Source organism: Squalius cephalus, assembly GCF_949319135.1.
Source record: "Squalius cephalus genome assembly, chromosome: 14".
NCBI classification, from domain to species: domain Eukaryota; kingdom Metazoa; phylum Chordata; class Actinopteri; order Cypriniformes; family Leuciscidae; genus Squalius; species Squalius cephalus.
In genome coordinates this window covers 7,218,841-7,246,808 of record NC_137135.1, presented here as the reverse complement: position 1 = coordinate 7,246,808, position 27,968 = coordinate 7,218,841, and the positions used below count along the sequence as shown (strand labels likewise).

The following is a 27,968-nucleotide window of genomic DNA, read 5'->3' as shown; positions in this document are numbered from 1 at the left end:
AACACACTCACAGTCGTGATAACCGGTTGGTTGGCAATGCTACGCCACACATTGTCTTTCAAATCATTGTTCTTGTAGTATGTGATTGGCTGAAGCCTATTCTGTCGCCGCAAAAGTAAAAAAAAATCGACATCGAAGCGAAAAAAATAAAAGTCGTTTTTTCGCCTCAGCACATTCGCGTTCGGTGTGGAAGCGCTCATTACACAAACAGCTGATCAAAAAATAAACCCATCGCGCGAATTATTCGTGCGTCAAAATCGCGTCCAGTGTGAAAGGGCCTTAAGGCACATCATGTCAAAACAGCCTGAATGTTACATTTTTGTCTCAGAACTAGAAGTGTATAAAAAGACAATTGAGCCATTAGGTGATATAGTGGTGGGATAGATGAACGCACCTTAGATCCAGCGAGCAGACCCAGTGATATGGCCACTCGAGCACGGAGGTCGGGTCTGTCTTTGGGCCAAACGTACATCAACATGGCTGAGAGAATCTTCGTTGAGTTCACTTCCTTCAGCTGGAAACACAAAAAGAAAAGTTATTTTTTTAAAGGGTTTCCCACTTTTAAAACCATAAATCTTAAAGAAAAAGAATAAAAAAGGAAGAAAGAGGTTGCAGAATTTCATTCTCTTTAAGTCCCCCTGTAGTCAATCTATTTATCCCTTAAAACTCATCTTTGATCACCAAAATGGCATTTAAAAGTTTTTTCCTTAAAACAAAAATTCTTCCTGCCTTAAAATATCTTGAATGTAACTCGACACCCTTGCCTCATTTAGTATGCGCGGTTCTATGAATATGCGAATGAGCCCCGCCTCCACTCACTCACACAGCTCAGAGATCCACTGGTTGACGATCACACGTTGATCTGATTGGTTACAAGGTAGTTTGTGACGTCAGAAACACCAGCGATTTCAAAGCGTGTTTTTGAGACTGTCTTTGGTTCACTGCAGTTTTAAGGAGAAAATACTCAGCAATGGTGTTATACAAGAATAATATACAAGAATATTAAAAACACCACATAGACATATAAACAACATTAAAAGCTGGATTTTCACCACAAGGGGACTTTAAAACATGCGTGTTCAGGCCAAAACAAAATGTATCTCAACATCCCAAGCATTTTCTGTAATACTCTTGTACTCTTCTGTAATAACTTGCTGGTTGTACATGATTATGTGACGCTGTATCAACATCTGCAGGAGGGGGCAGCAGAGATCCACAAAGCTGCTCAAGACTGCTCAGTTCAGTCCGCTGGTGACAGGTTAACCAGCACATCTACACCACAAGAGAGCAACACGACGTGCCAAACCAGAGCGTCCACATTACAATCAAAGCTCTCTGCAAGCACACTAATTCTAGTTTATCACATTTGTTAGAAGTGTAGATGAGGCTATTGTATTCAAAGAAAAGCATAAACCACAGACACATGTGAATATGGTGAGTTTTGGTATGGGAACATGTAAATCCACTTAAAATAGGAAACATCTGAACTTTACCATATGCAAATGATCCAATCATACGCAAATGCACTCGATAGTTTGAAAGCTATAAGAGGAAGAGGCTCTGTTTGTTTTAGATGAAAGAATTATTGACCATTTGCACTTAAATGTTCAAATAAATCTGCACTCAAATACTGGTCACCGAGTAATCAAATGAGGCCGTTACATAATCTGACAACTCTTAGCAACGAGGACTAGACAGATCTGAACCTTTATCTTTCCCCGAATTCAGCGCATTACGCTTAGATTGTTCTGTTTTAAGGCTTAAAAAAATAAATTTAAAAAAATTATATATATATATACATACATACATACATGTATGTATGTATGTATGTATGTATGTATGTACATGTATGTATATATGTATATGTATGTCTGGAGCCCTGATTGGTTGTTTTTAAATAAACACTGACAAAATATATTTTTAGGGCTGGACGATATGATGATATATATAACATTGATAAAAGTGATCACATGGATTTAGACCTACAAATATTATATTTAAGCGTTCACAGGCAAATTTGCTTTATGTATTTCCCCGGCGTCGAAACCAGGCACATATAAATATCAGGAAACACGATTCCTGGATGCATGTCGATATCCATGGATCACTGGATCTTTGGGAAGTTGTAAGGAACACTTATATCGAGTCGAACCTGAGTTTTAACTGATAATCATTTGATTTACTCAGTTTCCCCTGTTAAACGCAGTCACACAGCAGCTTTTCTGCCACTCAGTCCGACAGAGGGACGTGATCCGACGGGAAAGTGACGTCAGTGCATACCCTCGGTTTCTTAATGTTTAATCAAACTATTTTGTTTCCATCGTAAAGACCTTTGAGTTTTTGAGATTCCATGTTACACATTAAATTGCATCTGAATCCATGATTTCAACCAGAAGTGAAAAACCCCTCTACCATACACACACACCCCTCTACCACACACACACACACACACACCCCTCTACCATACACACACACAACCCCTCTACCATACCATACACACACACCTCTACCATACCACACACACACACACCCCTCTACCATACCACACACACACACACCCCTCTACCATACCACACACACACACACCCCTCTACCATACCATACACACACACACCCCTCTACCATACACACACACACACACACACACACACACACACACACACACACCCCTCTACCATACAAACACACACACCCCTCTACCATACACACACACACACCCCTACCATACACACACAAACTCCTCTACCATACACACACAAACCCCTCTACCACACACACACACACCCCTCTACCATACACACACACACCCCTCTACCATACACACACACACACACCTCTACCATACACACACACACCCCTCTACCATACACACACACACCCCTCTACCATACTAGGGCTGGGCGATATGGCTGAAAACTGTATCACGATATAAGTGTTTCATATCGGTCGATATCGATAATTATTGATATTTTTTATGACCTATTTAAAATAAGGACCAGGAGACAAATATATTACATTTAAACATTTTTATTTTAAACTTAGCCTTCCTCTGATTATAATCCCCTCAGTTATAAAGGCAGAAATGTCAACACAAGCATGGAAAACACTCAAATAACTAAAATGTAAACATAAGTCTAAAATCACGATGAAACCTTAACAATTATCTCTTAACATGAAGGTGCAAAATTAAAGAATACGTAAGAAATGCTTAATAAAGTGTAATAAAATAGTGCAAAGTGTTAAATATAAACAGAGAAACCGACAACGTTCTTGTATGATTTGCAGACGACATTGGTCTGACTACAGTCAGACTTATAAAATCCAAAAAACTGCCATACTGGCGAGCTGACTTTTCCTGCTTTATCAACAATCGCTGCTGCACTCATTTTCCACTTATCACTCCACGCCGACTCTGTTACTGAAGAATCCAACACGAGACAACGATATGGTGCAACCATACTGTTACATGACCGGCTGTTAGCGTGTCACCCCCTACGTTGCTAGGTTACCAGAGAGTAAGTGCCTTTGTTCATGCAACCAAACTTGCTTCGCAAGTTTAACGAAGAAAAAAAAAATTGTCGAATGTTTTATCGAACGCATTTTTTATTGATATTGATTACGTGTCTATCGCGATTAGTGTTGTCACAGTACCAAAATTTCAGTATTCCGTACCGATACCAGTGAAAATCCACGGTTCTCGGTACCAATTTCGGTACCAAACCAAAGTTTAATTTAGACTAAATTTACCAGTAAAAATTCAAGGTTCTCGGTACCAAAGCAAAACACAAAAACATGCAAGCTGAACAACACACTATTTTTATTAATAAAGTTAAGCAATGCCATTCAAATATATTCACTCACTGTAAGTTGATGTTAGATAATGCATGAAGTAGCATAATGTTAGTGAATGGTATCATAAGTTTTTTAATGCACTTTTATTTAATCAAAATGTGTTCATTTATTTTTTTATTTTTTTAAACCTGCTAGTTATCCAGCCAAGAATAAGTCTAGGCTAGAACTGCTTTTTTGACAGACTGATTTTGAGGACATAAACACTGAACCATACATGTTTGTACACCTTTTGGATATACAATCATTAAAAAAACCTCTAGTGTGTAAAAGCAGTAAACGCCTTTATGTCGTCCTGTTTGTTTGTTTTTTACCCTAATTAAGTGTATAGGAGCTTTAAAGGTGCATTAAGCAACTTTTCATGTTAAAAATACCCGTTTTCTAACCCATACATGCTTAAACAATTGCTTGATGGGCTGAATGAGCCCTTCTCTGATCACTGAGATTGTCTCTATAATCCTGTAAAGTAAAATAAATAAGGGGTCGAATTTTAGACTGGGCGTGACGTCATGCGCGTTCACGGCACGCTCACATAGCTATGCCTGGCAGGTTTGTGTATTCGCCGGCATTCTCCGTAGAAGATGGATTGTAAGAGACCTGCTTATAGTTCATTTCAAACACCAACGCAAACTCCACGTAAGATAAAAAAAAGAAAACTTTTGTCCGTGAGCGTGCACACCTCTGGTTGCAGCTTCGCTTGCCGCCAGAGGGGGCATAGTTCTGCAAAAACTCAGAGACTTGCTTAATGCACCTTTAAATAGTTAATAAAGAATCTTAATTCTAACACTTATTATATTAGCGTTAGCCGCATCACGGATGCTCCGATTTACTACACAAACGGCTGTTTATTTCTATCCGACTGATTCCGACATTCAAATTAAAATATGATATATAATTCATAACAGAAGCTCTAAATTTGAAATTAGTTTGAAACGTAACAGTTACCTGCTTGAACTCTTTCATCAGATCCGGGTGTCGGTCTTTGAGGTGTTTTATTAAGTTAGCTAGATGTGTTTCTTTTGAGAGAAAACTTCGATGACATCGTTTGCAAATGGGTTTTTGATTATCAATGATGTTCCCATCGTCATCAGCCGCACATCCGAAATAATTCCACACATGGCTCTTTCCTCCTTTTTTATCAACAACTGGATTTACCACATCAGCTGCACCGCCGGTCGCCATGTCTCAGCGCTTTTAATAAAGAGGACGCGCAACTGCACGGGAACCGGGTTTGAACGGGTCCTCGGTACCACCGGTACTTGGTAAAACTTGGTACCGTGACGTTTACATTTTTTTAGTACCGACTTGGTACCGAAGTGCCGGGTCTTTTGACAACACTAATCACGATACATATCGTTATCGTTTTATCACCCAGCCCTCTACCATACACACAAAAACATATCGTTATCGTTTTATCACCCAGCCCTATAACAATACCATACACACACAAACCCTTACCACATTTTTGGGATCTGCGCTGAGGCCTCCGCCCGCATGCCCGTGCCAGCACTGTCTCTCTGGAAGATGTAAATGCTGGAACACACCAACTCACATATTAACACTTTTCCCCCAGCATTTTAGTTATTGAGATGAAGCATGCATCAATTTCATGAAAAATCAAGCACAATGTCTTATATTATGCACCATTTTAATAAAGACTTACTTTGGCCGCTTCTAAGATCTGTTGGCTGCTCTGACCTCGGCTGTTGGCCCATGTTGACGACGCACTCCGCTGACTTGACAGCTGAAAGAAAGTGAAGAAATATGAGATATGAAAATAAATGGGAATCAATAAGATTGCTTTCACACTGCATCTCTACTTCCCCTCATAAGCACATTTAGTTTACCGCTTTTTATTATTCACTCACCATTCTCCTCAAGTAACTGTTCAGGATCCGAAAACAATCAGTTTCTCTGAAAGTTGCAACTGTGTCATGCTTTGTGAAATATGACATAAAATGTGATTTGTGCCATATAGATATTTAGCCTATTTATTAGTTGAATACCTGTCAGTTATCTATTGAAGGGCTGTACATTCTTCGCCTGAATCTACACACAATTAACTGTTGACCGTCAGTGAGACTCTTGACTAAAGGGGTCATATGATGCTATTTTAAAAGTTCATTATTTTGTTTATTGGTTAATGGAATAGGTTAAAACATTATTTTTTAACATTCATTATTAGGGGTGTCACAATATATCGCAATACAAAAATGCAACAATATGTATTGTGGAGTGACAATACGGATTGTGTATAGTTCACCCAAAATGAAAATTAGTGTGTGAGGATAAAAAATTCAAGTTTACAGAGTTTTAGTGTCAGTACTTCATTAAACTACAATATAATGTTGAATATAATGTATAATAATGCAATGGGGGAATATTTGTGGGTCCTGATAATGCTAATGTCTTATTTTACCAGTAAAATGTGACCTACATTATTTTAAATATATCTAGTCAGTGAAAGAGTTCACAGCAGTTTCCAGCACCAAGCCCAAGTTTCAAGTTTATTTATAGAGCACATTTAAAAACAACCATAGTTGACAAAAATGCTTAACAATATCAGGATACACAAACAAATAAACAAACAAACACAGTAGAAAATGTCAGTATCTAAACTCAACTCTAAACCAAAGCTACTCCAAGTCTATTCATTTACCCACAATGTAATACCAAATATAGCATTTTAATCAAGTTAAATTTTTGTTAACCTTTTCCCATATGTCTTAGTGTATCGCAATGATATCGTATCGTGAGTTCAGTATCGTGATATGTATCGAATCGCGATATGAGGGTATCGTTACCCTATTGCAGCTCCTCTATTAGTCTGTCTGAAACACTGATTTCCACAAAGCCACTCCTTCTGGAAAGCTCAGAGTGCTCTGATTGGCCAGCAGACCGAGTGCGCTGTGATTGGCCAGCAGACCGAGTGCGCTGTGATTGGCCAGCAGACCGAGTGCGCTGTGATTGGCCAGCAGACCGAGTGCGCTGTGATTGGCCAGCAGACCGAGTGCGCTGTGATTGGCCAGCAGACCGAGTGCGCTGTGATTGGCCAAACTCCTCAGTTGCGTGTGGGAAATGTTAACGCCCCTTACCATGATCGCTAGCTTCAGCTTCCAAGGCTTCTAAAGCAATTGTAAGCAGTTAGTAGTAATGTAGTCCGTTTTACCGCATCAATTCGAGCCCGAGTCGGGTTCAGAAAACGAGGTTGATCAAGCCAATCGATCGGAACCAGTTTTGAGCAGAATATTTCACAGTGGAAAGCCAAGCTTCTTCTTTTCCTTTCAATGACAGTTGGCAAACCCACTTGAAGGAGCATAACGCCCCCTACTGCACATGACAGATGACGCAAAATAAAGGATCGGGCTCGGGATAGCCGACACAGATCAGTTTAAAAGTGCTTTATCGGCCCGATACCGATCCTTGAGATCCGCTCGGGACATCCCAGGTAAGTGGTCTGTGTTTATAGCTGGCGTTGTGCTCTCCCATGTTCAGCTGTCCTCTGTAAAATGTGTTGTGCACGAGCAAACCATTGGGTTGTGCTGCTCAGGAACAGCCTAAAGGGCCGTACACACCGGGACGAATATCGGCACGTGTTATTCGCCAGCGTTTTTCAACGCGTTTTTTGTGTTCACACCCAAGCGATTTTCGCTGACGATGAGCCGAGTGAACATGCAAATTCATTCCCTGACATTAGATGGTGCTTAATGTAAAACAGAATTACCCCGGTACACAAGGTTTGCTCTGCAATACCACTCCATAACAGTTCTCTTTTATCAAGATTTTTGCAGTCGCTGTCGCGTTTGTCATATAGTTCATGTTCCGACACCAACGAGACCAGCAGCTCTACAATCATCTTGCCTTGCATCTTCCTCGTCTTATTTCTTCCCGGCAGTGTAGACCATAGACAGTATATAAATGGTGTAGACGCTACTTGGTGTATATCTTCTTTGCCGTTACGTATGTGTGCTCGGCAAGACCGTTTTGTGTTTGAGCGCCCCCAAGTTGTGTTTTACTGTAACTTCAGAAGCTCCAGACACGTGAGCAAAAGCGCCAATCTCATTGGTCGGACAGTTTTTGACGCGGTGCGTCAAACCAAAAAAACGAACCCGAGGCGTTTTTTAAAAAATGACGCTTTTACGCGTGGCGTTTTCCACGTCGGTGTGCACACTCACATTGGCGCCCTTTGTTTAGTCACGAGGCATTAAACGTCGGCGAATATCGCGCGCGAAATTCGTCCCGGTGTGAACAGGCCTTAAAGCTTAACCTCTGAAAGCAAAAGCACAATTCGCATCCAAACCATGGCATCTCCGCAACATCATGACAACACTACAATTCACTGATAAATTTAATACATTTGGTTGTCACAGTCACTTCACATTTTAGTGCCCAATCCTGCTCTCTACACCTGAGTTCAGTAATTTACAAAGTAAAGGCCCGTTCACACCAAGCACGATAACTATAAAAGATAACGATAAAGATAACTATATGCGTCCACACCAGCGACCGATAACGGTCTTTTTATTCTAAGCACGCGCGCGCCCGGATGATCCAGATCCATTTTAAATGCGCGAGACCTTTAAATTAGAATGGATTCTGATTGGCTGTCAGTGTTTTATCGTTCGACAGCTGGAAAAAAATCGTTCTGAAAGTGATCCCAACGATATCGTTCCTCATATCTTTATCGTTATAGCTGTGGTGTGAACTCTGTTATTCTTTAATATGGAGAACGATTTTTTGAATTATATCTTTATCGTTATCTTTATAGTTATCGTCCTTGGTGTGAACGGGCCTTAATTCTACAGCTGAATTAACCGATGACAACCGCACTTACAAAAGTGCTATGTAGTTTGTACGGAAACAAACCACAGTGAGCGTGGCTGAATCTTTACTCGTACACACATTGACACTTAAAGCTGGGGTAGGTAAGAATGGTCTAAAAACTTATTTTTCAAATTTGTTTAAACTTTATGTATATATCAATACATAATTAAAATGTAAGTATTCTGAAAAAGAAAGTATAAAAATCGAGTGTATGTAGACCTCTCACGACTGTTTTAAAGACAGCACATTATTTCCATTCAGTCCACCCTCTCCCTTCTGGGGTCCTTCCAAAGCCACGCCCCCAAAACACATGAACGCGCGACTCCGACAGCTGAGCTGGAGACGCATTATTTACCTGAGACGAGCGGAGAGGAAGGAGCGCAGTGCATGTAGCATCATGTCAGAATCACATGTAATAAAAAAATCCAACTTTATCATTATGAATATAAACAAATAAGATGTATTTTAGTAGCCTACTCACTATCAAGCTATCATATCGATATTGGTAAAGTTTAAAATATATATTTTTTGATTCGCTAACGAGCTAGTTATAACTATAAGGCAAAGCTAAAAACAGGTTGCATTGATACACGTTTTTCCATTTCCATTAGTTGCACTGTGATGAAGATGAATTTCGTGTAAGATTCATAACATATAACGTTAGGCCTACTAGCTGTTAAACATGTATTTTGTTATGTAAAGTTCCCCCCACAGCGGAGCCTGCCGTGAGCGCGCAGGCTAGTAAACATGATGACGATGGATAAACCGATGACGACGGATAAACAGTTATGGCACATTCACTGGTAGGGACGAAATGCTTTACATTGACTGGCCTGCCCATACTTTGACTACAAACTTGGTCCTCAAATCATTACGTATTATGCAATACATGTAATGTAACTTTATAACGTTGCACTCTTTCTATGAGTTATAAATAGCTAGTAAGATAATATAACGGTAACTAACGTTGCAGTAGGCTATGTAAATAATTATTCTAGCGATATGTAATGCTAAATAAGGTTTGCTAGTACATTATTTTAGCAACATGACAAGCCAGTGAATTAACAGGTTTCAATTGTTGCTTTGCACAGTGCGTGACATTTTATCTGTATGTTATGCGGCTAGAGTTTTAACACTGAGTCAATGGACTCCGACGGGCTTGATTATCGTCATCGGTCTTTTCCCGTTTACCTGTCTTTGTTGTATGAGCAGGTTCCACTCGAGAAATTGGTAGTTTTGGTTGTTTGTCCGCCATTAGCACAGCTGCTCTGCACACCGGCAATCTTGATTTTGAATGACGGTACGCGCTGTGCAAGAGAGGGGCGATCAGCGCGTACGCGAACTTGATTGACACTGCTAAGACACTCCTTCTGGCTCTGAAGGCATCTGATTGGTTCTTTACATTCGCACCGAATGGCAGTGATTGGTCAGAGTTTTTACTGTCCTGCAGCTGCTACTGAGGTCTGATTGTTTTCATTCCTTTTTCTGAACACATAATGTATTGACTACTCTCGGGATGGAAGGACCATTTCACCCAGTATAAAAAAAAGTGTTTCTGAACAGGATTACCTACCCTAGCTTTAAAAGACACTTTCTGGTAAATTCATGACTTACTAACTTACAACGCAAGTACGACAATTTCATTTGCTCTTTATAGTGAACTGATATATAGAAAATGGCCTTTTATTTCTAAATTATGACAGATTTTGATGTAAAAAACATTATAAGCGTACCTTTGTGACCCATTCAACCCTCGTGCATCAATTAAAAAGAGTTACTCTGAGGTTCATAGAGGACAAAAATGTCTGTGTCTAAAAACTGCCATAAAAACGTGAAGCTTCAGAGCACAGACTTAAGTTTGGCCTCGTTTTCAAGACGACCCATGGCCGGTTTATTTTGAAGTGAATTTTTTAACGGGTTTCAATGGGGACATTTTTGTCCCGACGAGTGTAGGGGTGTGCGATATCACGATTTTTGATCGTGGACGATTAAAATGTCTCCACGATCTGCTTTTGAAGAAATATCGTAACATTTAGTAAATTTTGGGAGAACTATCCTATCCCTTTAATGCTAATTAAACAACAAAACACAAGGAGGAAATCACTCACTGCTCTTGACTGAGAACTTAAATAGCTTTTATAAGTATCAATGTATAATTTTTACAATGAAGTCTAAGTTGTGTTTTATTTTCATATTTGTTCATTTAAACACTTTCTTCAATGCTACTGTTAAATACACCTACTGTAGATGAAAACAAAGCACTGTTTATTTCATTTGGACATTAGTTTGGCTGTAATGCTCAGTCACAAAATAGTAAAACTAACATGAAAAAGAATCGTGATAAAATCGTGAATCGTGATTTTCCTTAAAATCGTGATATGATATTTTTTGCCATATCGGCCACCCCTACCCGAGTGTAACTATTTTCTGTACCCAGTGTAAAACAGATTTATTAAAGGAAATGAGGGTGAAATAGTAAAATTCCAATAAAAAATACACACTTGTGCCAGAATTTATACATTTGTCATTAACACGGGCAAAATGGCCAAAAAACAAAACTGAAAAAGACTAAAATGTCCTTAAGGATGCAAAAGGGTTAAGATTGACCACTTGACTAGTTGTTTTTAGACAACTCAACCACTAGTAAAAGTAATATATAGGCTAGTTCACACACCTGTTGAATCACTCATATCGTGCAAACTTGGTTATTGCCTATTTATCAAAAAGTGCTTGTGACACTATCATGTCTATGTCTTGACCGTAAATCATACTGCAATGCAATCACAGATCCTTTGCAAAACAACACTACATGAGAGTGTTTCTGGTGTAAATGGAGTCTGTCACGTGACTCTGATATGAGCTGAAAAGAGGGCGGGATTCAGTCTTATCTAAAGCACACATGTTGTTGTATGTGTGTTACTTATATATCATGTGACCTACAGGTTAAAGGAGTTAACTCCAAACCAACAGCTAAAAGTTAAGTTAAACCATCAAATTAATCTACAAACTAATGTGACCTAGTCATGTGACATTATATATCAGAATACTACAAGTTCCTCCATATTAGCTAGCAGAAATGAAGACATTTACACAACAGAATAGGGACAACTTCATTAGTCACGATGGACCACGTCAACTTCCTACTTAACAACAACTAGTCACAAACAACACAGCACAGAGGTGTATGGTCAATACTTCTGCTGTGTGTGACACTATATAGTGTAAGGTGGTGTTTGTAAAGTTTGAGGACTGCCCTTGTGTGCCGGTGCCGTGTGTCCTGAAGTGTGTGTGTGTGACAGAGGTGAATGTACCTGATAAGTGCTCCGCTGTTTCCGATGGCTCGTCGCTCGGTGGTCGTGACAGATCCACGCGTGGACAGATCGACTCTGCTGGAGCAACAGGGACAATTTACGCCTTTGAATGTGAAATCCACATTTCAGCGGGACCAACAGCGGCGCCATGCTGAACCGAGGGGCTGAGGCGACGTCATGCGTGACGTCACTTCCGCTCAGCCGCGTCCTGTAGCCACTAGAAACCAGTCTATGCTAGAAACACGACCGCGGGTTTCGTACTATTTTGTACAGTCTATGGTTTCGTAGGAAAAAAGGAAGGAAAAAAAAACCCAAAAAATTATATTAATACTTTAATTTAGCAAAGGCGCGTTTAATTTATAAAAAATAAAACCGGTAAAGACATTTATGAAATTAATAAATATTACAAAAAGTTATATTTTTAATAAATGTTGTTCTTTCTAATAATCAAAGAATCCTGAAAAGAATATCACAGTTTCCACAAAAATATTAAGCAGCACAACTGTGTTTAACATTAATAATAATAAGAAATGTGTCTTTAGCATCAAATTAGCATATTATAAATGACTGGATCTGAAGGATCATGTGACACTGGAGTAATGATGCTAAATTTTTAGCTTTACATCACAGGAATAAATTACGTTTTAAAATGTATATGTGGTGAAGTGAGTGACTCGTTGCCACGTCACCCTCATTACATATATGGCCAATAGGGTTCTGCCCCTTGGTGTATATAAACTCTTTGGATGTTCCCTGGGATACGTCATTGAAAGCCCGCCCCTTTGTCATTCATTCCAAGAGACCGCGGAGGTATGTGTGTCAGCCGTGCAGCCGGTTGTTTTGATGTTAGTATTAAGTGATGTTTCATTGTGCCTTCATCTGTATCTGTTTAGTGTGACACTCGGCCATCGAGGCTGTGCGCGTTCTCGTGGCAACACCCACATCGTGGTAAGTTTTAATGTTAGTTTTTAACTTTTTGTGTAGTTCGTTTGTTTGAGCGACCTGCAATTAGTGATGGCCAGATCGAGGCCTCGTGAAGCAATGAAACAGTTGAACCAAATGTGCCATATTGTTTCGAGGCTTCGAATCAATCCGACACCCGTCTCAACGGTGACACCTAGTGGTCACTTGCAGGTGTTGATCTAAAACAACCTTGACAAGCCATTAAAAAAATGTATTATTTTTATTATTGTATTTTTCTAATATGTGAAGCTTGTAACCTATAGGCTCCTCACTGTGCATAATGTTATTTTGGTCCTGCAAAATGAATATTAATAAAAGAAATCAAGCCACAATGTCTCACTTTTCTTAGAGATTTTTTTTTCAAAAATATTATTTCTCTGCTGTGGAAGGACTTAGCCTACTTCTTTTTTTACAGATAATTTCTCCACCCTTTGAAAAAATTCTCTCACAAGGGACACTTGTTGCTGGCATGCAAAGATATTTTTTAGCTAGGACATACAAATGAGGAAAGATTACTGCTCTCTCTTTCCAGTAAGTTAGTGGATCATGAGTTCTGGGCAAATATGCATTGCTGATGTATTTTTTCACTTCCACTGTGGCATCAGCTGTAGCATTGTGTGTCTCATATGTAGACCTATAAAATGTATATTCACACAATATTATATTATATTATATTATATTCACATTGAAGCTATTTTTAACATGATTGGCAGTTGTGATTGGGACATTAGATTGTAGGGCATAGGGCTATGGACTTTCTAAACAGTGTCCCAAAAGTTTGTAATTATATTTCAATTATAATTATATTTCAAACAGTGCATTGCTTAGATGGCCCAGCAGTGTCAGTTGCAGGCCTTGGGTAATGATACCATCCTCTGCACCCTGCACAATGGCAGGATGAGTGCTCCTCAAATGGCGCATAATGGATGATGTATTGTTGCAGTAGGCTAGATACCGATCACAATACACACATCTCACTTTATTTGGGGTTTCTAAACGGAAATGCTCCCACACCACAGATGTACGGCATCTCTATACTGCGGAGCCTCCATTTTATCTATCTATCCAAATCTATCTATCTGTATCTATCTATATGAATCTATCTATGTATCTAGATATGTATCTATAATCTATCTATGTATCTAGATATAATCTATGTATCTATATGTATCTACCTATAATCTATCTAGATATTTATATATGTAGCCTATCTATAATCTATCTGTATCTATCTATTAATCTAGCTGCCTATATTTATATTTATGTATTAATGTGTCACTATATACTCTGTCAGTCTCTAGCCTATCAGTCAATGTGTTGTGTAAATTTAAATGTTAGCCTAACTAATCAAATCTCACTATGTCACTATATAATAAAATCCGCTATCTCAAAATCAAACTCCCAAACAAAAACCCACGAGGTCAATATGCGTTGATTTCACTTTTATACAGATGTGCGATTGTGTGGTCTGTTCCCGACCGTGTCAATCAAACGCTGATTCGGCGGACCACACCTGATGAAACACTTAGTGAAACACTTCGAGGCTTCGTTTGGTCATAGTCACGTGACATGGGTGTTTCGAATCACGCTTCGGATCAGTGTTTCGAAACATCTGCGCTTCGGGATCTCGCAAAGCTTCGGAACGACTGTTTCGCGTCAGCCATCCTTACCTGCAATGCATTTTAGTGTGGCGTGCCTTCGGTCTCCCATTGGTGTGACGTCTCCTCATAGCTGCGTCGGAGTATCAGCTGTTTATTGACTCGCTAACATCAGATGACTGTCATATGACTTCCGTGTACCTGTGATTTGTGTGTGTGCGCGCCGAAATTGAATCAGGGTGAGTACATTTACGATCGTTTCTTTTAATCTGCAACTGTTTTTAATTAGATAGTTAATGAATATTTGTGTTTAGGAGTTCTCTTTTGCTCGTGTTAGAGCCAGGCTGAGCAGCTACTTTAACAACGTGCTGTCAGCAACCCATGTTTCATTGAGCCACGTCTGCTGCTTTGTGGAAGCCGAATATTACTGCTGGACTCCACTTTATCTATTGCTCAGGCAATTTATTTGTTCTTTCGGGCTCAAGTGGGCCAGAAGGGTTACTTTATTTAATCTCATAATTTTGTGTTTTTTTGTTTTATGAATGTGGCTGGTTTTGTTACCAGTCCTTAGCCGCATGATCATCACTATTATAACTGTGATTTATTACATGGATTGATAATTAGCCTACCAAACCGGTCCCATCTGTGTAGGTTGGACTGATTGTGTGACTTTTGTGTTGTGACCGTTTGAATGGTTTATATTTATTTATTTTTTTTGTCTTTATTATAGATGACCATTTATCTCATAACTTGATTTTGTTTTCATTATTTGTCTCATTGTGATTTGGTTTATTTCTAATCATTTCTATATTTATTTCTTTTCTGTATTCTGCAGGAGCTGGGATTTCCTGGAGGCAGGCTGGTGGTTTTAGCTGCAGGCCTTCACCCTAAGTAGGGGTTATAAGTGTGGTGTGATTCTTAATCACTATTTTGTAGTGGAGTGATTCTTCAAAGTGTGTTTTATTGCCATATGCAGCTATAGCTAGCCTGCTTCTCTGTGGTCTCAGCCCCTGCAGTGATCATATTCTTTTTTTTGTTTTGGTTACCTTTTTGATTATGAAATGACACAATTGATTGTTTAATTGTTTTCTTTAATAAAACTTGCCTGTTTCAATGTGAACCCACGTCTCTTGCCTCTCCTGAGCAAACGGACTTGTGTCCTATTTATTAGATTATTTCCCCGGCAATTCGGGGTGGCGTAGTCACTACTAGACGGCCACGTATTGCTACATATATCACTGTTTTTACTGTAATTTTGATAAAATAAATGCAGCTTTGGCGAGATTAAGAGACAACTTTCAAAAACATTTAAAAACCTTAAAGTGTCCAAACTTGACGGTACTGTCTATATGTATTATTTGTACAGTCTTTAACGTCCATAATAAACAATCAAAAAATACAAATATCTGAAAAAATCTTGAAATTGGACTTTTACAGACCTTTTCTTATAATTATAACCAATAATATCAAGAATTACATTTTGGGATTTAGAACGCCCCAGCTGTTTTCTTAACTATTCAAGTAAATGTGTCATTACCATCACATCATCGAATATATGTAAAAAATAAAACTTAAATGATAAATCAGTGCTTTTAAAACTTTTTGTGGTTTCACATGGAATCTATTTTATCTTGAACTTAATGGGATTGTTGATTTTTACTTGCAAGATGAATTATAGTCATTTAAGTATCTACATTTCTGATTCATCAATCTACCCTGGCTTGGAATATAAGCTTATTTTAAGTGAATGCCATATATCAAAACTTTTTAATACAGTGATCATTTAGACTGTCCAACATTGTCAGAAATATATAATTGTAGGATGTTTTTGTAATTTATACATAATTCATTGGCAAAAATATGTATGGTGATGGTGTTGACATTGCAGTTATGGTAATGACAATTTGTTTCGGTAATGACAAATCACTGATCATAAGCTATTGTAATTTAAGAGCCTAAGTGACTTCAGACCAAAAAAAAAACAACAACAACAAAAAACACCAGCTAGTAATCTGTTTAAACATTAAAACATAGTTTAATCTGATTATGGAAGACCAAACATAAACTGTGTTCCTTGTGAACAGGATTGGTTCAGTATAATTATAGTCTAAACAGACTATTTAATCATTTCATAGCCATGTTGAATAAAAAAAAAAATCATGAAACAGGAGGGCAGTTAAGAACAGGTTTTCACAGTTGTGTTCTGTTTGTGTTTGTCCTAATAGTCCTATTTTGGTGTGTGTAACCTTCTGCCTGTCTGTACACATAACACATTATAGACTTCAATAATTCAATGTTAGGCTGCATAGTTTAGATTAGCCGGGACCGGGAACACTTCCCATAAATCCTGATGTACTTGGTACATCATAAGAAGGATGGCATCTATGATAATATTAGTCTCTCTGTTTCTCTCGAGGTTTACCGCTGTCCACCGGAACCAGGCCGTATCCAGATCTGATGGAGGACCAGCGCCTGGACACGATGACACCGCTGTCCTGAAGTGTCAACCAGTCTCTCCCCCTCTGCACTCCGACTCCAACCAGCTGGAACTGGACAAATATCTGATTCATATGATTCATTCAAATATCTGAAATAATCTGATTCATTCTGCCTTCTGACCTGTAATGCTGCCATCATAATCATTCACTGTTCGCTCGTTGACCAGAGGAGAACTGGCCCCCGACTGAGCCTGGGTTCTCCCAAGGTTTTTTTCTCCATTCTGTCACTGATGGAGTTTTGGTTCCTTGCCACTGTTGCCTTGGCTTTTGGCTTGCTTAGTTGGGGACATTTAATATTCAACAATATTATTGATCTGCCTTAAGGTGGACGATGATGCAATTTTGTTCTAAAAACAAAATTTGTTGTACTATTTTCATGTTATCACTGTGAAGCTGCTTTGATACAATCTGTATTGTAAAAAGCACTATATAAATAAAGGTGACTTGACTTGACTTAATCTTATCCGGGGCGTCCGCGCCGAAGAAGGAACTGTCCATCCACTTCCTAGACCGCTGTTCCTTGGGGGCTGCCCAGTCGAACCCCAGACCCGCTACTGCCTCGCTGAGGATAGCCATGAGCTCCACGTCCATCGAGGCCGGGGTGGCCTCTGAAGGCACCCGTGGACATGGTGTCGTCCTCACCATATCTGAAAGAGTTCATTTCCCACGCTTCCTTTGGAGGGCGGTAACTAGCCTCAGCGAAGGTGAGAGGTTCTGAATCGTGAGGGTGGCGTGGACGTTGGGCCGACGCTAACTCCTCGACAGAGTCCACTGACGGAGCTTTCTACAGTCTCTCGGTCCGCGGCTCGACGGCGGTGGGCGGAGGAGAGGCAGGAGTCATAAGGCCACCGTTACGGGTAACGGCCAGCCTTGAGTGAAGGATCTTGATGGGGAGTTCCTCACAGGCTCGACAACCTGATCCTTCGAGTGCTGCTTCCGCGTGGGCCCGACCCAGACACAGCACACATTGTTCGTGTGCGTCCGGGAAGTCGATAGGACCACCACACATGCGGCAAAGAGAGATTTTCTTTCCTATTTCAAGAAATCCGCCGGAACGCGAGAGGGGATATTCCACGTTGTCCACTCTGATTTCGTGAGTCTACGGCGAACCCAGGCTCCAGGTGAAGAAGAAAGATTCTGAGGTTTTTGGCGCCCGTCGTCACCTATATTGGAGGCTGTCAGCCAATCAGGCGAGGGCGCGGGCGCCATTGGCTATTTGCAAGCAAAAGAGTTATTCAAATCAGGCTTCAGCATTCGAGGAAAATGGATTTCCCATACGTAATGTCGAGGGACCGACTCGATAAGGGAACTAATATTTCACTTTTTCTTTGCTGATGCATATGTGTCATACTGTCACAGTGGCCAAAAAAGACCAAAAGTTTGAGCTAAGAGTTAAAAAGAGTTAAGAGCCCAAAGCCTAAAAAGAGTTAAGAGCTCTTAAAAAGAGTTGAGGGCCCAAATAATGCAAGCACTAATCACAGTTATGGTGACTTCAAATGAAGCACATTAGAGTTAAACCCCTGTTAAAGCTAGGGTAGGTAATCCTGTTCAGAAAAAAAAAACATTCCAAATTTGTTTAAACTGTCTTTATATACCAATACATAATTAAAATGTAAGTACTCTGAAAAAGAAAGTATAAAAATCGAGTGTCTGTAGACCTCTCACGACTGTTGTAAACACAGGTCATTATTTCCATTCACTCCACCCCCTCCCTTCTGGGCTCCTTCCAAAGCCACGCCCCCAAAACACATGAACGCGCGACGCCAAACGCTCAGGCTCAGCTGAAGACGCATTTATTATTTACCTGAGACGAGTGGAGCGCAGTGCATGCAGTGACATCATGTCAGAATCACATGTAATACAATACCTAACTTTATCACTATGAATATAAACAAATATGATGGCTTTTAGTACTCACTATCAAGCTAGCATATCGATACTGGTAAAGTTTAAAATATATTTTGTTTGATTCGGTAACGAGCTATATTTAGGCTATAGGTAACGAGCTATATTTATAAGGCAAAGCTAGGTTGCATTGATACACGTTTTTCCATTACCATCAGTTAAACTGTGATGAAGGTGAATTTCGTGTAAGAGTCATAACATATACGGTGTTTTGCATGTAAGAGTTTCCATGATGAAAACATTGTTGACTCTGATGAGGACTAATGTTACACTCCGGTGACAAGTACCGCTTCGTCGGTTCGAGGACAGGTCCACTCCGGGGTCGAGGGCGAAGCAGAAGAGGTCGTTCAAGAGTGCGGGCAGGGTCCGAGGAAGTAGTTTAGCAAAGTAGCAAAGCTGGCATTGGTACTTTTTGCTGCATTTTCTCAGCCATTGTGCCGCAAACTCCTGCTTACTCGGTGTAGTGAGCTGAATATTTCCGGGAACGGTGACATGTGATGATGAGTGCACGCAGGGCTGTGCACGCAGTGGTGCTCGGGCACGAGACATGAAGGCATCTGATTGGTTCTTTACATTCGCACCGAATGGCAGTGATTGGTCAGAGTTTTTACTGTCCTGCAGCTGCTACAGAGGTCAGATTTTTTCCATTCCTTTTTCTGAACACATAATGTATTGACTACTATCAGAATGGAAGGACCATTTCACCCAGTATAAAAAAAAATGTTTCTGAACAGGATTACCTACCCTACCTTTAATTCTCAATAAAGTCTTGAGAGAAAAATAAAAAAAGATCTTGAGAGATTTAATGTCCTTTATCTTCAGTTGATTTCATCTAAGGCTGTGTCTGAAGTCAGTTGTAGTTCTTGTGTTTCTGCTCGTCTCTTTTTCTGTTCTCTTGTTTCCTTCAGTGATTCTGCTTGTTAACAGGCTTATTAAGGGTACCATCCCAGTGATGGCCACTTGTACCTTAAAGGGTAAAATTGTGTACTTCTTGTTTGTATGTTTTTTTGAGAGTGTATGTTAGGGAGTTGTCTGGAATGTATGCCAAACATCAAGTCCAACCAGTTTCTGTGTTGTCATGAGTGCACAACTTTTGATTTAAAACTCGCTTACAGTAATGCAAAGGTCGCTGTAACAGCTTGTTTCTTAATGTCTGAAGTACAACAGTGACATTTGTGTGAAGATGGCCAAATCGAGCAGATCCACACAACCTGGTGAGTCCGTTTATTTCTGTTCATTAACTTCTTTGAAATAATGCAGTGTTTTGAGAGTGCGAACACAAGGCCTCTGGATTTAAAATCTAAATATTGTATTAAGAGTAAATACCTTACAGTTCCCTCAAATTAAACCAAATTATGTTTTGCCTGTAGCGCGATATTGTCCTGTGCGCATTTTGCCAGCACGGGTCACATATCTTGTTGTACAGTACTACGCTTTTTTTTTTTTTTTTTTTTAATTCACTGTTTAGAGGCTGACATTTGCTTCCTCTTTTGGCAAATAATCCTGAACTTCCCTGATTTTCACATGTTACAATAAAGTATTATCATCATTAATGATGAAAGAATGAATTGAAATGTCAGATCAATAATACTGTTGAATATTAAATGTCCCCAACTAAGCAAGCCAAAAGCCAAGGCAACAGTAGAAGTCTTGTCACTTACTGTAATATTACTTCATGTCATTGTAACCCACATAATTTAATATATATATAATTTTTTGCAGTGAGAGAGAACAAGCCTGCATCCCAATGTGCATACTATCCATCCTAAATATTATAAGATTAGTAATCCAGTCTATTTTTAAGTGTGATAGTTTTGTTTTTTTTTAGACCCCAGCTCGGTCACATTCAAATTCCACTAATTACATAACTTGCAGTTCAGTAAGACATTTGAACTACCACTTAATTGAGGTGTAGGAAACTGGGACATGCAATTATGTAATAATAAGATTTGATTTTGATTAAATATAAGATACATAGCCTTGAAAGTTAATAGTGTAAAAGCCATTAAACAAATGTCTCTTCCACCATGTATTTTCCTCTTCCATTGTAAATTATGGTCTGTTCTTATTAAATTGCATTTAAAAAAATATTTTTTTTTAATTCCTCTTCCGCTGTCGGCAATGCAGGGAGTCTTGTGATTGGTTGTCAAGCCAGCCAATCAGGATTTAGCAGCCTCATCTCTGATTGGCTGGGGTTTATGAGTATATTGTAATGCAGGGTAGCATTGAGCAAGCCGTCGGCGCTTAGAGAGGACCCAGGTTGGGTATCAACAAGCAAGTGAAACAACACCGAATAAACGTATTTTAAATATAAAATGAGTTTTCGTTCACTCGAAATACGCTGATTCTTGATGTCTCTCTTGATGTTCAAATGTTTGAATCTTATGCATTCAAAATACTAAAAAAATCAGTCAGTTGTATGTTTGGAGAACGTTCTTATAAGAAAAATCTGTTATCTGGGTGTCCACTCATACTGTGAGCTCACCATGTGACACCATTGTGGCATCACTGTGATAGTGTTGAGAAACAGAAGTAGAATAGGCTTGTTTGAGATGTGCCTTGCCTGGCCTGAAATGAAATCGAGAGTAGTCACTGCAGTGAGGGGAGGAGTGAGAAAAGTGCAGGCAAGCCGGACAGATCTCTCTTCTCGTAGTGGATCAGACACCTGTGAGATCAAAGACTGAAATCACAGGATTCACACTCGTGCACGGTGTTGCTAATAAACTGGATGTAATTTAAGTTCTGTTGCTTTTATATGAAAATAAATATAATGAACAAGACACCCAAAGTAGGCTACTATTTATTTCCATTAGAAAGATGTGTTTATCAATCAATTTTACTTTAATTACAGACATGTTTTTATATTTTCTTTTAATAAATATGACAAGAATCAAATAACCAATATAGAGATCGCACTGTCAGAGAGTTTGAGAATATTCACACATAATGTATACACATAGAACATGAAATCAAACATTTTAAAAGAGATCAATACATCATGGTTGTTTAAACCAATGAGCATTAAGCTGTGTTGTCAGCAAGTCGTTTCCCATCATGCTTTTGATCAGCGCAGTCGGTGGAGAGCAACTGCGCTCGACTGCAGAATCCGACACGGCCGCCTCGTCATCGCGAGAGTTTTTTGACATACATCAGCATGACATCAGAGCAAGGCGGACTGCACTCGGACACATTTCTAACCGGCATGCATCTCGCGGTGATCACCGGTGATCGGTTCTGCGCAGATTTTGCTCATCTCAAACAGGCCTATTGTCCCCCCAGTGACCGATATTTGAACCGCATCCTCTCAACCTGATCAACATTTTGAATTCACAATGAGCTCATATATTACTCACACTGTGAGTATCACCATATGAGAATGGTGTGATGTCACTGTGATCATCACATTGTAACACCTGCTTTTATAAAAACGCTTTTGATGCTACATAAAGAATTAAGAGACCAGAGACTTTCACGTGTCAATGAGCCATGTGTATTACACCACAAATCACCATACAGTCAGTAAACATACATAGTCATTCAGTTGCAAGAAAAACATCAAATAGTTCAGACTTGTATAGTAGCGTCTTTGGCTACCAAGAGCTCAGTCTTAAGAGTAGTAGGAGCAAGATGAAACAGTACTTAAAGCTTCCGCAACTTTTTTGGGATAAAAGTTATCCAAAACAAATTTTTGAGCAAGTACATAACCAGCCAGTGTTCAAAACTCTCAGCTTGCTTTAGCTCGATTCAAAACGGTAAGCTTGTAATAATGTTTTTAATTCCAGTGTTACTGGTAGATTTCCACGGGAAATTCGAGCATGTCTTTGCGTCATTACGGCACATCTGTACACATAAAGAAGGAGTCTCGGCCAGTAGAAAATGTTCATAATTTTAACGGAAAACTGTAAAAAAGCAACGGAAAAGACATGTTAATTGTGTAACAGTATGTACCCTTACTATAAACAGTGAAAAACTGTAATAGCTCTCACGGGACATTTCATTTCGTCTTAAAAGTTTGGTGAAAATCATCAAAAATGCTGGCGGTGGATGGCAACTTAAAGGTCCCGTTCTGCGTGATCCCATGTTTCAAACTTTAGTTAGTAATGTTGCTGTTAGAGCATAAATAATATCTGTAAAATTATAAAGCTCAAAGTTCAATGCCAAGCGAGATATTTTATTTAACAGAAGTTGACTACAAAAAACGGCTTGATTGGACTACATCCCTCTACTTCCTTCTTTAATGATGTCACTAGAACCGTTTCTTGACTAACCTCCGCCCACAGGAATGCTCCCTCAACTCTACTGGCTACTTGCGCACTTCTTATAACTTAGGCTACTGTGTTTACTCAGCTCTTACGGTGATTTTCTGAAGTAAAACTGACGCTTCATCTTTTGTGTGATGTACAATAAACTTTATTAAACTCATCAGTATATGTTTGATCATCATTCAGACAGCAGACTTGTAGGCTATTAATAAATAATGGATACATACAAGCAGATGACAAATACGTTATAATAACCGTAATTAAACTACTAAACTATACCTGTTTCATCTCTATACAGCTCTCTGACTCTGTAGGCATTATTGTCCGACTCGAAATGAACGCAGTTACTGAGAGTTTCTGATATTATCATCATTCCGTGAGATGAATTTGTCCTGACAGACTGAGCGCGAGCTCATGAAGCTCCGCCCCCTGTGTCGTCCAGCAGCAGCTCATTTGCATTTAAAGGGCACACACTGAAACAGCTCGTTTTTCTGAGCCCCAAAAAATGTCAATTTAAACATGCTGTAAAAAATGATCTGTTGGGTATTTTGAGCTCAAACTTCACATACACACTCTGGGGACATCAGAGACTTATTTTACATCTTGTGAAAAGGGGCATATAACGGGACCTTTAAAGCAACACTAAGGAACTTTTCCTCTTCTGTCGCCCTACAGGTTGGAAGCGGAATTGTTCATTACCGATGTCGTAAATAATTTAACCTACCGCAGCCTACCGTCGCACGCACGCTCGCTGTTTATCCAGCATCGGCTTTGGAATGAACGATGTCCACAGATAAGGTAGAGTATGTTGCATGATTTAATTAAAGTATGATGTATTGCGACATCAGAAACGAAGAAAAACTAAATAATGAATACTGTAACGCTTGACGTAAAGCAAGTCAAATTTGTAGTTTTCTTTTGTCTCATTCGAACTACAGAAACGCGACCCGGTTTGGCAAACTTGCATTGTGTGGTTATAGCAGATATAGGGCAGAAAAGCGAATCCAGAAGTGCCTTTCACCCTGTTACGACTTGATGAACTACTGATACGATTTGGTAAAAATTTTTCCTTAGTGTTGCTTTAAAAAAAAAAAAAAAAAACACTGGCGTGGAAAGAGTTAATAAAAATTCACTGCATTGAGTGAGTGTTGTGGTTTGTGGTAATGTAATGGTATTGTTTTTTTATTATGTTATAAAAGGTACAGAGATGCTGAAGCAGAATCCAATGAGAAGAAAAATACCAAAAGATTTTGACCCAGCCACTCCTGCTGTCAATCTCTCATCCAGACGGATTGTTCTTCTGGGTAAAAGTGGAGTTGGGATGAGTGCAGCTGGAAACACAATACTGGGAAAGAAAGTGTTCAGATCTGAGATGAGTACGAGTTCAGTAACCAGTAAATCCTCAGTGAAACACGCCACTGTATCAGGCAGATCTGTGTCTGTAGTTGATACTCCTGGATTATTTGACACACAGATGAACACTCATGAGTTAATGAAGAAGATCATGAGATGTGCTTATTTATCCAGTCCTGGACCGCACGCTTTTCTTATTGTGATTTCTGTGAATAACAGATTCACTGAACAGGAGCAGCAGATTCCTCAGAAGATTGAGATGATGTTTGGTCAGGAGGTGTTAAAATACTCCATCATTCTCTTCACTCATACAGATCTGCTGAGAGGAAGGTCTGTTGAGAAACTCATTGAGGAGAACTGTAGATTAAGAGATCTAGTTGATCAGTGTGGAGGCAGATTTCACGTCTTCAACAATAGAGATGTGAATAACAGAGATCAGGTGAATGATCTACTGAAGAAGATTGACACAATGATAGGGGAGAATGGAGGAGGACACTACAGTAATCAGATGTATGAAGATGCTAAGAGATTCAGACAAGAGGAAGAAGAGAAGAGACAGAGACAGAGAGAGGAAGAAGAGCAGAGACAGAGAGAGGAAGAAGAGGAAGAAGAGCAGAGACAGAGAGAGGAAGAAGAGGAAGAAGAGCAGAGACAGAGATATGAAGAAGAGCAGAGACAGAGAGAGGAAGACGAGGAAGAAGAGCAGAGACAGAGATATGAAGAAGAGGAAGAAGAGCAGAGACAGAGAGAGGAAGAAGAGGAGAGACAGAGAGAGGAAGAAGATGGAATACAACAAAATAATGAATGTGTCTGTAGTTGATGATACTCCTGGATTCTTTGACACAGAGTTAATAACAGATCATGAGAAGTGTTTATATATCATAGAAAACCTCATTGAGGTGAACACTAGATTAATGCACACAATAAAGACAACAGAGATGAGAATAACAGAGCAGGAGAATGATACTGAAGAAGATTGACACAATGATAGAGAAGAGAGGAGGAGGACACTACAGTAATACAGATGATTGAAATAACTTGAAAGCAACTTGAATTGCATATTAATAGTAAGAAATTGTAATATGTAAAATAATTCTGTAGTATTTCAGTATTGGTGTTTCGTACATTATGATGCATTTGTAACGTCATAATCTGTCAAATTGACTGTACACACTGTAAAAAAGGGATGTGTTAAAAAACAACACACAGCATGTGTTGATGGTATTTTGACACACAATGTATATTTCCTTTCCCTATCCCGTCCCCCCTCTCTCTCTCCCCCCTCACTTTCTGTCTAGCTACTGTCCTATCCTAATAAAAGGCAAAAATGCCACAAATAAATCTTTAATATATATATATGATATTGCTTGTATGTTTCGAAGACACACATAATGAATTTGTACTTGTAACACAAATAAAGTACACATTAATCTCACTATCAACAATCGGCTCAGGCAGTTTTTGAAAGAAATGAACACTAGAGGAGTAAAACAGCAAGCACGGTTAATGGTTTTCACACACAATTATGATTACAGGGGCAGATTATAGATTAATAAAGACTTGTTTTCAAGCGGCTCCTTGCACAATTATGTTATGACCTCAAAACACTTTTTACCATAGTGCATGATTTGTAACCTAATATATTTTGGAGTTTGCATCAACCAGCTCCATATGTTCAGTTTTACTGACGCATTAAGCTTTCTCAGTTGCTATAGAATTGTTCTTGAGACACGAAGAGCTCGGGTACAAATCCCGTGAAAGAAAGAAAGAAATCATCGTGAACGAGCCCAAAGTTCAAAATCCCAGTCAACAATTTAATCTCAGTGATCTCACAATGAGCTCAGAGGATATGCGTGATGTGTTCATAATCTGAGGTCACAGTGATCTAAAAGTGTAACCTCAGCGCACTCACTGTGTGCTCATACTAAGGCCACAATGTGAGGTCAAAGTGCACAGAAAGACTAGATACCCAATATGCATTGCAGCATGAAGCTTTTGATCGTCACCATTGTTGAGATTCATACGCTGATGTTCGATGCCATGGTTACGGATATGTTTTTATGATGCATTTGATTTTGTTAACACTATCGAGTAGGTTTATAGGCCATAGTGTAGTTGTGCATTATTTTAAAACGTAAAGGAGCATTAATCTTTTAGCGCCACTCACTGGACATTTCACTTTGAAACTGTCACAAAACGTGCACGACGCAACGTATTTTGCGCTTTGCAAAATTGTTGCCACAGGTATTTCCAATGAGCCAGTAATTAGGCCCTACACAGGCATATATTTAAAGTATACTAAGTATACTTGAAGTTGTTCCAATTTAGTACACATTATGTAGTACACTACATATTCGTCTAGTTCAGGGGTCCTCAACTCTGGACCGTGAGATCCACTTTCCTGCAGAGTTTAGCTCCATCCCTAATCAAACACACCTGAACAAGCTAATCAAGGTCTTCATGATTACTACAACGTTACAGGTACACAACAAAATCCCCAGTGTTAAATCAACATTGCTCAGGTAGCCTACATATTGTCCCAATCTACAGAGTGTTAAAAGTGTTAAAGTTAATGAGATAATTAAGTGATTAATTAAGAGATGATTGAGCATTAGTGATGAACACCTGATGTTAACAAGCAGAATCACTGAAGGAAAGAGAAACACAAGAACTACAACTGACTTCAGCCACAGTCTTAAATGAAATCAACTGAAGAGAAAAGAAGACATTAAATCTGTGAAGATCTCAGCAGAGGAGGATTAAACAACTCCACAAACAGCATTACCAGCTTCACTTATTACTGACCAGACTGATTTGATTTTTGCCATGCTTCTACAGAAGTTATTTTTGAGAATTAACAGAGGTTTAGATGTTGATGTTTTATTGGTAAAAATACAATGCCACCATTATGGAGATCAGTGTTTGCTTTAGTTGGGCTGTTGACCCGTCACTTTCTATGTTAGATTTTCTCTGCAACAATGTATATAATGTTTGTAAAGCAGTAAAATCAGAAGACGATAGCATATCATTGGAACCTGAACTTATTGAATGTAAAGTATTTAATCAATGTTTTGTTATTAATACATTTGAGAGTTTTGCGTTGCCTACTCTGTGAAACTGCAGCATGAGAAATAAGTTTGGCATCAATCATTTATCATTTATCATTTATCATCAAGTGCATACAAGATATTATTCTGCAGTTTTAACCGGACACAGACAGCAAAAATCAGCATACGAATCTCAACAATGGTGACAATAAACAAAAAGGTTCATGCTGCAATGCATGCTGGGTATCACAATTTTACAAAAATCCCAGCATGCACTGCAGTATGGATAATTATTGTCACCACTGTTGAGGATTGTATGATAAGTGTTGATGTCTAAGTGTATATTTTCAGAGGATGT

At 39.1% G+C, this 27,968-nt stretch overlaps 2 protein-coding genes across 4 annotated transcripts in view; one reads left to right on the top strand and one right to left on the bottom strand.

The window, feature by feature from the left end:
* Positions 1–12,184, bottom strand: part of abcb7 (ATP-binding cassette, sub-family B (MDR/TAP), member 7) — a 54,343-nt gene extending 42,159 nt beyond the window's left edge. The window contains exons 1-4 of the mRNA XM_079892303.1: positions 11,985–12,184; positions 5,513–5,593; positions 5,308–5,382; positions 395–514 (exon numbers count right to left, since the gene is read on the bottom strand). Coding sequence (XP_079748429.1) covers positions 395–514; positions 5,308–5,382; positions 5,513–5,593; positions 11,985–12,134 — 426 coding nt within the window. The 5' untranslated portion in view covers positions 12,135–12,184. The remainder of the gene's footprint in view (positions 1–394; positions 515–5,307; positions 5,383–5,512; positions 5,594–11,984) is intronic.
* Positions 12,185–19,984: 7,800 nt separating this feature from the next.
* On the top strand, positions 19,985–26,004 carry LOC307170983 (GTPase IMAP family member 9-like). 3 transcript variants are annotated; one of them, XM_079892323.1, is made up of 4 exons: positions 19,985–20,162; positions 23,886–24,008; positions 24,149–24,266; positions 24,410–26,003. In XM_079892323.1, the coding sequence occupies exon 4, from the start codon at positions 24,418–24,420 to the stop codon at positions 25,381–25,383; it is 966 nt and encodes a 321-aa protein (XP_079748449.1). In that variant the 5' UTR covers positions 19,985–20,162; positions 23,886–24,008; positions 24,149–24,266; positions 24,410–24,417; the 3' UTR covers positions 25,384–26,003. The 3 variants fall into 3 exon arrangements, with proteins under 3 accessions (XP_079748449.1, XP_079748448.1, XP_079748447.1); XM_079892322.1 differs by lacking the exon at positions 24,149–24,266; XM_079892321.1 differs by lacking the exons at positions 23,886–24,008; positions 24,149–24,266 and having other exon boundaries at positions 24,410–26,004.
* Positions 26,005–27,968: the final 1,964 nt, after the last annotated feature.

Excerpts from the sequence above, each read along its gene's own strand:
- LOC307170983 (XM_079892321.1), top strand. The coding sequence starts at position 20,132 with ATGGCCAAATCGAGCAGATCCACACAACCTG. Across the intron at positions 20,163-24,409 it reads GAGCAGATCCACACAACCTG|GTACAGAGATGCTGAAGCAG; the intron begins GTGAGTCCGTTT and ends ATGTTATAAAAG.